The sequence below is a fragment of the Bos grunniens genome, chromosome 18 (assembly GCF_055505025.1).
Source record: "Bos grunniens cultivar Pamir isolate PY7600 chromosome 18, Bosgru_T2T1.0, whole genome shotgun sequence".
Classification (NCBI taxonomy): Eukaryota; Metazoa; Chordata; class Mammalia; order Artiodactyla; family Bovidae; genus Bos; species Bos grunniens.
Window position 1 is genome coordinate 56,546,393 of NC_141182.1, and position 11,183 is coordinate 56,557,575.

The following is an 11,183-nucleotide window of genomic DNA, read 5'->3' on the forward strand; positions in this document are numbered from 1 at the left end:
GGAGGACCTCTTCCGGGGCTCCCGGACAGGCGCAGCGCCTTCTACCGCGAAGGCTTCCGGTTCTCCTTCCTGCGAACTGGGGAAACAAACGACTGAGCGAGGGAAGGGGCGGGACCACACGGCTGATTCCAAAAGTACTTTAATACTGGCTCTTCTTTAGGGTCGAGTGCGCGTCGGTTACCGCATGTGAGGCTGGAGAGTGGGTGCCCTGCCCACTTTCGAAGGGGCACCTGTGGTGGTGGTGGTGGTGCTGGTGGTGGGAGGGCGTCAGGTGCCCATGCCCCACCTTGTTGACAATCCGGGGCTCCTTCAGGCTGCTGCTAGAGCCAGAGCCGGAGATCCGACTGTTGATCAAGATTGCGGCCCGCAGCGCCGACTTGACTGCCGTCTCCACCCAACCGTGCGGGTAGGCCGTGTGCTCCCCGGCGAAGTAGATGCGGCCGTAGGGCACCGACCAATCGTACTCCCGCCCCTCGTCCTTGTCGGTTTGAAAGAGTGTCGGCGGCTGCACCACGAAGCCGCCCTGGCTGTGCGGGTCCTCCGCCCAGCGCTTGATGATACCGGTGCCGTCCCAAAGTCGGTACGCGATGGGCCCGTGCAGCGCCGCCACGTCGTCGAGCGCCAAGCGCAGCGATTCAGCCAGGCTCCGGCCGGCGAACGGGGCCGCCGCGTCCGACCACGTGTACGAGGCAAGCAGCAGCGCGCCGTCGCCCGGCGCCGGGTAAAAGATCACCCGTGACGGGCGGTCGGTGCTCGAGTGGCCGCCCTCGATGTGTTCGTCGTGCCAGAAGGGCCGGCGGAAGCTCAGGAACACCTTGGTGGCCGGCACGTAGTGCAGCCCGCGCACCGCCTCCTGCCGCCTGCGCGTCAGCGGCGGAGTGAAGGCGATGCGCTGCAGTGCCGGCCCGCTCACAGTCAGCAGCACCACGTCGGCCATCATGGACTTCAGGTTCCGGGTCCGGCGCGAGGGCTTGATGTGCACTTTCACCTCGTGCGTGCCCTGCTTAATCGCCACGACGGGCGCGTGCAGCAGCACCGGCCCCGACAGCGAGCTCAGCAGCGCGCGCGGCAGCAGGTCCCAGCCGCCCACGATGCGGCTGTACCTGCGGGCAGGGCGCGAGTGTGATGGGCTCTGGGGCCCCGCCCCTCCCCAGCGGCCCCCATCCCGGGGAGCTACACGTTTCAGGTCTCACCTGCCGGTTCCCTCTAATTCCCCGCCTCCTCGTCCACCGCCCCCCTCGCCCGTCCCAGACGTCCCTCGAGGCCGGGAGGTAGAGCGATGTGACCCGGACACGCCGTCTCGGCCCCTCTGGACCACGCCCCTCTCCGGGAACCTTCCTTCCTCCAGAGGACCCCGGACGCAGGGAGAGTGCAGGCGGGGCCTAGCGTGTCTCCCCGCCCCTTGTCCCGGCCCCGCCCCATCCACATGCCCCGCCCACTTGTGGCCGCCCGGATCCGCCCCGCAGTCTCACCGGAGCCGGTCGCTGAGGCAGCTGTGGGCCCGCAGGGCCTCGGCGAAGCTGAGATAGAAGAAGCCGTCCTTGGACATCACGTCTCCTAGGAGCCGCACGGCCGGCTGGCTCAGGTTCCCCTCCCCAAGGAGGTATTCCTGGGGACGGCGCGGCCCGCGTCAGGGCCCAGGCAGGCCAGGCCGACCAGCTCCGTCCCTACTCCCGGGGGGCGGGGGAGGGGGGCGCTTCCCGCGGAGCCTCTCGCTTTGTGTCGGTTCCCTGGACCTTGGCGATACGGTCCCCCGGACCTTGGCGATACGGTCCCTCCTCTTGTGACAGATGAAGGAAACCAAAGCCCAGAGAGGGGCGTGTCCAGCCTCGTCAGGAAAGGAGGTAGTGGCAAGCCCAAACCCGGCATCCCCGGTTCCTGCCTTCTGACTCCGTCGGCGCCTAAGCCCCAGGAGCACCCTCCTTGTCCGACTCCCGCTCAGATAGCGACACGGAGGCCCCCACTCACCAGGAGCGTGTGCCTTTCAAACTTCATCATTGCCTTCTTGCAGCCCAGTGTCCGGAGGTCTTTGATGGCCTGTGGTGGGACAAGCTGCTGAGCTGTGGGGACAGGACCTGGGAGGCCCTGCCCACCTCTCTTGCCCACGGCCGCCCATTTACTGCTCTCATTCGAGCTCCCAGGACGTGACCCATGCTGTGCCCTCAGCTCTGCCCTCCACTGCAACTCAGTGTCTCCCCCTGGGAAGTCTTTCCGAGTCACAGCGTCACACAGCCCTGGTTGGGTGTTATTCTGCCTGCCCGTCCAGCTCTCAGCCCCTCACAGGCAGGGATGGAGCCGGTCTCAGTCGGCCCTGTGTCCTTCTGGTGCCCAGTAATTATTTGTCATCTGGATCGCCGTGCATCCAGACAGAAGCCGAGTCAGCCATCAGCCCTGACAGGGCATGACTCCTCCCGGGGAGTTATTCTTGGCACCTCCCCTAGCCCAGCCTTCCCGTGGCTCCCCAGCGCCTGCAGCCACAGAGTTCCAGCCCTCGGCCTGGCGTTCAAGGCGGCTGCCAGGCCCTTGGTCACCATCCCTTAGGGCAGCTCTGGTCTACAGCTCAGTGTCCCGTGCCCAGACCGCCCTCTGGCCCCCCACCTCCGCGCCCCTGCTCCTGCTCCCCCATATCATCTCTGCAGGGCACCTGAGTGGCCATCGTTCACCGCTCTGTTCCCATCCTGGAAGCCTCCTGCCCCTCTGATTTCAGCCCTCTCTGTCCACCTGGCTTCTCCCAGGTGGCCAGGGAACTCCCCGAAGGTGTCCCTTCACTCACACTCACCCTTCCCCTCATGTTTTCCTGGACTCCCTAAACTGGGCAGTGCCAGGGCACAGAAAAGACCTCCACTAAGTGCCCACCCTTGAGGTGGTCCAGGCCACTGAGAAGGGGATGGGAGATGGGGATCAGCAGTAATTAAGGGGAACCTAAAGACGGAAGAGCCAGTGACGGGAGACCAGAAGGAATGAGGAATGGGGAAACGGCAGCCAGGTCAGGAGGAGGAATGTGGGCCTGGGAGGACGGGGCAGGGGAACGGGGCTGCAGGGCTCGCGGATGCGCCTACCCTGTTGAGAGCCATCTGGTAGATTTCTTCGGGTGAGCGGCCCTTCTCCTTGGGGTTCAGCTTGTAGCCTAGCTTCTCAGGCATTTTCTCCACCACGTAGTTACGCAGCTTCACCTCGTTCACCTCTGTCCACGTGTTCTCGTCGTACTGGGTGAATTTGGTCAGGTTGAGGCCCAGGCTCTTGCAGAGCTCATGGAGGATCCTGAGGGGGTGGAGGTGCCTGTGAGAGTCGGGCGGGGGCGGGGACCCCTCTCCCCAGCAGGGCTTGGAGAAGGGAAGGGCGTAGGCGGGGCAGCTGGTTTTGGGGTTTAGGGATGGGCATGAGCCTGGGGCAGGGCTAGATTGGGGGTCCTCGGTGCCAGGGACTGAAATGGGAACAAGGCTGGAAGGCAGAGGGTTAGGGTTTGGAGCGGGAGTTCAGGGCTTGCTTTCACTGGGGGTGAAGTGGGATAGTGACAGAGTGGGCTGGATGGGGGTGGGAGCTGGGGGTGGGGAAAGGACCAGGGTCGGGGACGACAGAGCTGGGGGTCTGCAAGGGCTGGACACGGTGGCCTGGGCGCTTCAGGGGTGCGGTGGTGGGGCTAGAGGCGGGAGGCCAGATTTGGGGGCGGAGTCTAGGCCTGACTTGACCAGGGCGGCAAGTTTAGGGTCCGGGTTGGTCTGTGCTGGCTTTGGAGCAGTGATGGAGCCGAGCATCCCACTGAGCCTTGGCTCGGGGCTGGGGTGGCCTCGCACCTGCTTGGCTGCCAGGCCCGGCCTCACCTGTGTGAGCTGGGCATCCGCATGGCCCCCAGTTCCCCAATCCAGCCTGTCTTCCGGTCGCGGTAGGTGAGGATGCGGCCCCCAATCCTGCTGTCTGCCTCCAGGATGGTGACCTGGGGAGAGGCGGCAAGCAGGTCTTCCAGCTCTTCCCACTGGCCCCCATCTCCACCCTGCGGCAGCCCCCCTGCACCCCGCCTTCCATCCCCACAGCAGCATAGACGGAAACCAGAGAAGGACCCTTTTTTATGGGGAGGTGAGGGGCTGGCAGGAGAACAGAAAGTCACAGTGAACATGTACAGTGTGACGGTTGGTTTCCAGACTCAGCAGGAAGGCTGCTGGGCAGATTTCAGAGGGACTTCCCAGCTTAGGGAGTAGGGAGATTCCCTGTGCAGACTAAAGCCATTGGCCCGGCCCATACTCATTCTTGGATTCAGTGAGGGGGACAGTGGTGCGACTTCAGGGGGCACTTCCCCTGTCTGGACTTGCCCTCCCTCTCCACCAACACAAATCCCCCCCAGGAGCTGGGCGGAGGTTTCCAGGGACTTCATTCTAGGATGAGAGTGGGGCAGGGGAAGTGAAAGGTCTCAGCGCAGACACGCGCAGTCTCTCTGGGTTTCATGTTACTGCAGAGGGTTCCAGGCCCCCGACCCCCAGACCACAAGGAAAGCAGAAATCCCTCTCCCCTCCCCCCGTCATCCCCACCCCTCCACCCAGGACTCCCAGCTGCAGCAGGAAAGACTCGAAGTAGACCTCCAGCATCACTTCTCACCTTGTGTCCAGCATCGCTGAGCACCTTGGCGGCCACCAACCCGGCCACGCCTGCACCAACCACAACCACCCTCCGGGGCTTCAAGGTCCGATTGAGGCCCAAGGTCACGACTTTGAGCAGCTGCTCGTAGTCTGGGTCGTGCATGCATTTCTCGAAGGGGTCATAGATGTGGGCCGTCTGCCAGTCCAGGGAGGCCGCCAGGCTGAGGAAGACGGGGACCAGGGCGAGGAGGCGCCAGGCTGGGGGCAGGAGGACAGGGTCAGTGGGCAGGTCGGCAGGTGTGTGGACAGGGGCTGCTGGAGCAAAGCAGGTTCTGCCCCCTCCCCTCCTGACTTACCCAAGGGGTCCATGACTCTCGTGTCTGGGTTGGAGATGTGTCTGGGTCGGAGGGGAAGCAAGGCCACTGTGACAGGAGCCTGCGTCCCCCAAGCCTGGCCCGCTGGGGGCTGCCGGCTCCCACCTCAGCCCTCGCCCCTAGGGCCGTGTGCGTCCCCTAACCCTGGGCTGGCCGGCTCCTGGCCCCTGCCCAGCGCCGCTCTCCTGCCCTGCCTGTCTCTTCTCTGTGCGTTCTGTCTCACCTCCTCTGGTCTCCTTGCTACTCCCGCCTCTGCCCGGCTAGCCCTGTCTCCCCGTCCCCCGTCTGGGTCTGTGGGGCCCCGTCTGTCCGCAGCCTCCTCGCCACCTCGGGCTCCAAGGCGCACCCCTCTCTCCTCCGGCCCCTCTGCTCATCTGCCTGCCACCGTGTCCCCCTCGCTGGCCTTAAACCCAGCGGCACCCCGCCCTCCCCTCCCTTTTGGGAAACCCAGCTGTGGGAAATGAAACTCCGTTCCTGGGCTGCCGGTCAGATGCTCAGAATCTACTCAAGGCTGGAGCGAGTCGGGGGTGGGGGGAGCACATCAATCTGTTTTCTTCCTCTTGCCCCAAATAGTTCAGGGGCAGCTGGGCGGCTGCAAGTACACGCTCAGGTGACCGTGCTGAGTGCGGGGGCTGCCCCCGGCCCGCTCTGAGCCCCTGGTCCCCCTGAGCTGGCCCCTGTGCCTGCCCTCTGTTCTGCCTCCTTCTCAAAGCGGGGGTGGGGGCGGGTGCGTTTCTGGCCTTGAGGCAGCATGCTCCCAGGGACAGCTGAGTCCTGTCCTGAGTCCTCCTGGGTGTCAGCCATCTTGGTGCCCTGGAGGGTCCTCACTGGCTCCCCTCCCATCCATGTGGCCGCTCTGAACCTCAGTTTCCTGCTCAGTGAAATGGGCACAGCAGGGGGACCCGTGGGCAGCAGGGAGAGCTCTGGGCAAGCCTGCCCGGGTCCCGAGCCCGGCACCTGCCAGCGGACACTCGGGGAAGGCCTTCCCTTCTTTGTGGCTCGGGCCTGCATCTGTCAAGTGGAGGCCACTGCGGCACTGGTGGGAACAGGCAGTGAATCCAGGTCGGGGCCAGGAACAGCCCCTGGGGTCAGGACTAAAAGCTGCTTCTTAGGAAATACCAATGAGTGCTGCCCAGGGGGAGCCCAGGGGGATTCAGTGAAGACCCCTAAACCCCAGCCCTGCACTGGGAGTGCTCCCTGTGCCTGCACTGGGAACCACTGTGACGCTTCACTCAGGCCAGGGCGTGGGGGTGGGGGCGACCTCAGAGAAACCGCTCGGGTTCTTCTGCCTGTCCCTGCCTTTGGCCATCGCCACTCGCTGCCTGTGGGTGCTCTTCTCCTGAGAGGTGAGCTGCAGGCAGGGAGAAGAGGCTGACCTGCCTCCAAGGAACCCCCACCTGGCTCACGGCTTCAGGGCTTTAGCCAAGGGATGTACGATGGGTCCCTTGAAGGGGTGGGGGGGTGTGGAGAGGCGATTGTGGGGACTTTTCTTGGGGTTGGAGGAGAGAGCACCAGGCGGGCGGGTGGTGAGGAGGAAAGGCAGAGGGCAGCGGGTCCTTTCAGCTGATGGGAAAACCCAAACCTTAAATCAAAGAGGGATGTGGTCTGGTGGAGGTAGGGAATTGGGGAGTGCGCAGAGTGAGTCAGAAGGCATCTGAAACGGGTGGGTGGAGAGACGTGGCCAAGAAGGAAACAGAATCAGTGAACTGGACAGAGCCTTGGAGACAAAGCCAAGGGCGAGTCAGCAGAGACTGGCAGCAAGAGGGACTCTCCCCTCTCTGAGCCGGTCTGTGATCAGAGCTTTGCACTGGACAGAGGAGAAATCTGAGGCTCAGAGGGACCGGGGAGCGCCCCCGGACCTGCCCAAGGCCCCAGAACTGGCAGGCCTTCCCGTCGCAGAGCCCACCAGCTCCCTTCAGTGCCTGGAGGGTGGGAGCGGCACCTGGTCAGGCCCTCTGAGGGAGGGAACTGGCTTGTCCCGGCAGGGCGGGGGTGGGCATTTGCACTGGGGGCCCCCGTGGGGAACCGCAGAGCTGGGAGTCCAGCTGACCTCAGGTCCCCGTGCCCTGCCCAGAGGCCCCTCTGCTCTACGGCCAAACAGCACAGCGATGGCCCCACAAAGGAAGTGGCAAGAACAGGGACACAGAAAGGGTGGAGGCAGTGGAGCCAAGGGGCTCCAGGGCATGTCTGGGCGTGTCCAGGCGGTGTTCTTAACCACTTGGTTATTAGCTCAGGTTCGTGGACTGGGGGCGCGCCGGCCATTGGGATCATCTTTGTGGGGTGGTCCCATGCACTGCAGGATGTGAGAGGAGTACCACTGGCCTCTGGATGCCAGCAGCACTTTGCCCCTCAAGGCTTAACCCCCACCGATGTCTGCATTCCCAGGCTGGGGGGAAGCACTGGGCTAGGGCTTGGATGATGTTGGGTGAAACGCCCAAGAGCAGCCAGATGTGGTCCAGGAAACACCTGGCAGGAGGAAAAGTCGATCGAACAGGTTACTTTGGGGTCAAGAGATTGTGAGTCTTTTGGGGATTGCTTGGGTAGAAACGGGACCTCTCAGAGTCATTCCTGATAATATCAAAGAGATCGGTGTTAGGGTTGATTTCGGGGTGAGAATTAGGGGCAGGAAAATGGGGGTTAGGTTAGCTTGGGTTTCCAAAGCTTGTGAGCAGGAGACACAAGACGCACCAGGCCGCCCACCAAATCCAGTACCGGTTGCTTCAGTTGATTTGGAGGTGCTTTTGGTGTTTCTAAAAACAATGTCAACCCTCTCAGATAAAAATTGTCTTTTGGGAGAAAGCCCTACCTTATTTGACTTGCTTCTGGAACCTTGATGACAGTTCTAACGGGTTTAGGTCACCTCCAGAGCAGCCAGAGACCTGGCTCTCGCCCCCCAGGAGCCTCCATGGCCCCTCAGGACAGCTAACAGTGATGGTGGCCACAGTGATGGGCGGGGGACAGGGCTAGACCCTCACATATGTTCTTTCCTCTGGGTCAACAAAGACCCCGAGTTGTTCTTTAGTTGCTCAGTCATTCTGACTCTCTGAGACCACATGGACTACAGCCTGCCAGGCTCCTCCGTGCATGGGATTTCCCAGGCAAGAATACTCAACTGGGTTGTCATTTCCTTCTCCAGGGGATCTTCCCAACCAGGGGTTGAACCTGCATCTTCTGCATTGGCAGGTACGTTCTTTACCACTGAGCCACCAGGGAAGCCCAAGACCCTGCACAGTCAGTATTAGAACTTCCACCATGTCTCAGAGGAGGGCAGGGCCAACTCGGGGGATGCCAAGGGCCCCAGGAGGGAGTCAGGGGTCCTGACCTGGAGGGGCAGGGGGCACATAGAGTGGAAGGCAGACAGACTTACCTGAGGTCCCTTCCCCTAGGGCGCCCCGCCCCTCCTTCCCTGGTTTCCAGAACCCCAGGGCTACTGTGGGGGCACTCACTGCATGGCTGGCTCTGGCAGGCTCTCTCAGTGCCCATGGCCTTTCTGGTTAGCCCGGGACGGATGTCATCGTCGGGTGAGGGTGAAACCGGGGTGAGTGGCTCTGGCTCTGTCCTGTTTCCCCTGTTAGACTGGAGATGCCAGGGTCCTGGTGTGGGGCTGGAGCAGCTGGGAGGCTGTGGAGCGTAGGCCCTCCTGTCTCGAAAGCTTTTTGTTATGAGAAATTTCAAAAAATAGAGAGACTAGGATGATGAAGCCAGGTGCCTTGATCACCGCCTAGTCTTATTTCATTTACACTCTCTCCCTCCCCCACTGGATTACTTTGACATTACTGTCTCTTTGGAGGTAAATGCTTGAGAGTGTTTCTTTAAGACAGGGATTGGCAAACTTTTTCTATAAACATTTGAAGCTTTGGGGGCCCCGTGGTCTCTGCCTGGCCTACTCAACTCCATCCTTCCACAGTCACATGTAAATGGATGGGTGTGGCTGGGTTGGGTTTCAATAAAACTTTATTTGCAGAAACAGGAAGTGGGGCCATAGTTTGCCAACCTCTGCTCTGAAAGATATGCATTAATGTTTACTAAAATTCCAGTATTATCATCACATTAAAAAATGACATAAAACCAATGCTTATACTTCCCTGATTGACTCAAAACATGTTTGTTTTTTTTAAAACAACAGTTTGAATCAACATTCAAAGAGCCCACACTGCATCTGAGTGATACTATCCTTGTCATTAATTGTCACTTTCAGCTTAGTGGATTTGGGGTCTGTGTTCCTAGAACTGGGAGAGTTGGGGGGATCTGATGAGACCCCAGGCTTGGCCTGAGCCTGGGAGAGAAGCCCACCAGATCTGATCACTGCTTCAAGGACATTTCTGGACGTCTGAACCAGGATGGGTCTGAGGTGAGGTGTGGGCAGTGCCCAGGTGAGGCACTGGAGTCCAAAGAAAGGGACCAGGGCTGAGGTGTGTGAGGGCTGTGGGACAGACAGGCCCAGGGGTGGCTCGGGACAGTTAGGTCTGGGTGGTGTCCATGAGCAGACCTGACTTGTGAGGGTGAGGCAACTCGTTCCTGGGACGTTCTGCAGAGAGCCGCTGGTCTGAAGGAAGACTGAGGCTTTTTTTGGCTGTGTTGTGCACCAGCTCAACTTCCCTGACCAGGGATTGAACCTGTGGCTCCTGCAGCAGAAGCAGAATCTGAGAAAGTCCCAGGAGGGCAGATTTTCAAAGCACCCAGGCAATTTCAAGGTTGACTGAAAACCTCGGGAGCAGTGGTGTGCCGGAGCCAGCTCACACCTTTTCACGAGAACTATTTAATTTGCAGATCTCTTTGCAGTTTTGGTTTGTGAACCATTATTAAAAGATGAAAATATTTACAATGAGTCTTATTAAAAACAAGGGTAAAACTCAAATCCCATCCCTTAAGTATTTGATTACCTTTTACTATTACACATATACTCTCCAGGTAAACTGGTTCTATCTACACAGTGTGCATCCATTTCCCAAATTCGTGTTTGCCAACTTCATCCTGGTGGCTTGAAATCATCCACAGTGGGAGAATTCACACCGTGGAAATGGGCACGTGCCACCTCTGACCCTGGAGGACCAGCTGCTAAAACACTGGCCGGGACGCCACTGCTTGGGGATCATGTTTCAACCTCCTGCTGGAGATCAAGGCTGCTGTCCCTCAGGAAATGTTTCAAACACTGACTTTTTGATGCCCGGCGGTGCCAGAGGAGGCAGGGGCGTTCTCCCGGGGAAGGGGATGGGCCGTAAGCTGTTTGAGGGCGTCTTGGGAGATGAACAGTCATAACCATAAACCCCCAGCTGCTACTCTTCTCCCTAAATAGGGGGAAGAAATGCTGTAACCACTTACTGAGAAGAGAGATTCACCTTTTTAAAAGCCTCTGACTCCAAATTTAGTCACCACACTTGTCTTCATGTTAATGAATGAAGAGGAACTTAAGAAGCCTGCACTGTGTCTGCACTGACAGGGAAACGCATCTGTGTGTTTTCTTCCTGGAAAGGGAAACTGCAGTTACAATGAAGCCGGCATCACAGGGTGGCATCCAGTCACAGCGGCTGGCCCTGTTGCAATCCTGTGGACTCCCTGGTCCCCCAGGAAGCCGTTGGGGGCCATTCTCCCCATGGTGCCTGAGTACCAGGACCACCCCTCCTGCATGGCTGTCGTGCCAACTTATTACAACCACCTGCGTTCTTCAAAAGCTTTGTGCGCGAGACCCCTCGGGGTGTGGGAGGAAATTATTAGAACTACAGTCTTTTTAAAGATTTTTTGACATGAAGCAATTTTAAAGTTTTTGTTACCATGTTGCTTCTGTTCTACATTTTGGTTTTTAGGCTGCAAGGCGTGTGGCATCTTAGCTGCCCACAATGGACTGAACCCACACCCCCGTATCGAAAGGCAAAGTCTTTCAATCTTTCCATCACTGACAGCCAGGAAACTCTGATTAAAAAAAAAAACAAACAACCTAAAAAACTAAGAAAGCAATTAAGCTTCACTTATGTTTAACATGCCAAGTAACAGGTATATGCTATGCACTGAAAATGCAGGCTCAAAGAAATTTGTTTTTCTTATCATGACTATGTGGCCCCTGCCAGGATGACCTCACGGGTAGGCAGGGACCCTCATGGGTGGTTCCATTTTTGAAACCCCTGTGCCAGACTGGGATCTGGTGTGCAGCAAATGCTCCAAAGATGGATGCTGAATGAATACATGTAGGTAAAATACTACTTCCTAAGGGGACTCAAGGGTGTGGGATATGGGTACCGGA

General features: G+C 59.3%; 1 protein-coding gene and 1 long non-coding RNA gene across 4 annotated transcripts; one reads left to right on the forward strand and one right to left on the reverse strand.

Moving 5' to 3' along the window:
- Positions 1-123: 123 nt before the first annotated feature.
- Positions 124-10,424, reverse strand: IL4I1 (interleukin 4 induced 1). Of its 3 annotated transcripts, none has more exons than XM_086353698.1 (8): positions 10,285-10,424; positions 8,392-8,597; positions 4,591-4,829; positions 3,822-3,934; positions 3,060-3,261; positions 1,969-2,037; positions 1,473-1,609; positions 124-1,103 (listed from the first exon to the last, which is right to left on the reverse strand). In XM_086353698.1, the coding sequence occupies exons 2-8, from the start codon at positions 8,426-8,428 to the stop codon at positions 140-142; spliced, it is 1,761 nt and encodes a 586-aa protein (XP_086209824.1). In that variant the 5' UTR covers positions 8,429-8,597; positions 10,285-10,424; the 3' UTR covers positions 124-139. The 3 variants fall into 3 exon arrangements, with proteins under 3 accessions (XP_086209824.1, XP_086209826.1, XP_086209825.1); XM_086353700.1 differs by lacking the exons at positions 8,392-8,597; positions 10,285-10,424 and adding exons at positions 4,928-4,968; positions 5,169-5,357; XM_086353699.1 differs by lacking the exons at positions 8,392-8,597; positions 10,285-10,424 and adding an exon at positions 4,928-5,595.
- On the forward strand, positions 1,442-9,765 carry LOC147354263 (uncharacterized). The gene is made up of 4 exons (XR_015146301.1): positions 1,442-1,603; positions 8,082-8,128; positions 9,144-9,296; positions 9,535-9,765. It is a non-coding gene; the product is annotated as an uncharacterized LOC147354263 (long non-coding RNA).
- Positions 10,425-11,183: the final 759 nt, after the last annotated feature.

What these genes read in the sequence shown, in the direction of transcription:
- IL4I1 (XM_086353698.1), bottom strand. Translation starts at nt 8,428, where the DNA reads ATGGGCACTGAGAGAGCCTGCCAGAGCCAGCCATGCA. An exon ending in CGGATGCCCAGCTCACACAG is followed by an intron (nt 3,262 to 3,821) that starts GTGAGGCCGGGC and finishes CCACCCCCTCAG; the next exon opens with GATCCTCCATGAGCTCTGCA. An exon ending in TGCCTCAGCGACCGGCTCCG is followed by an intron (nt 1,104 to 1,472) that starts GTGAGACTGCGG and finishes CCCTGCCCGCAG; the next exon opens with GTACAGCCGCATCGTGGGCG.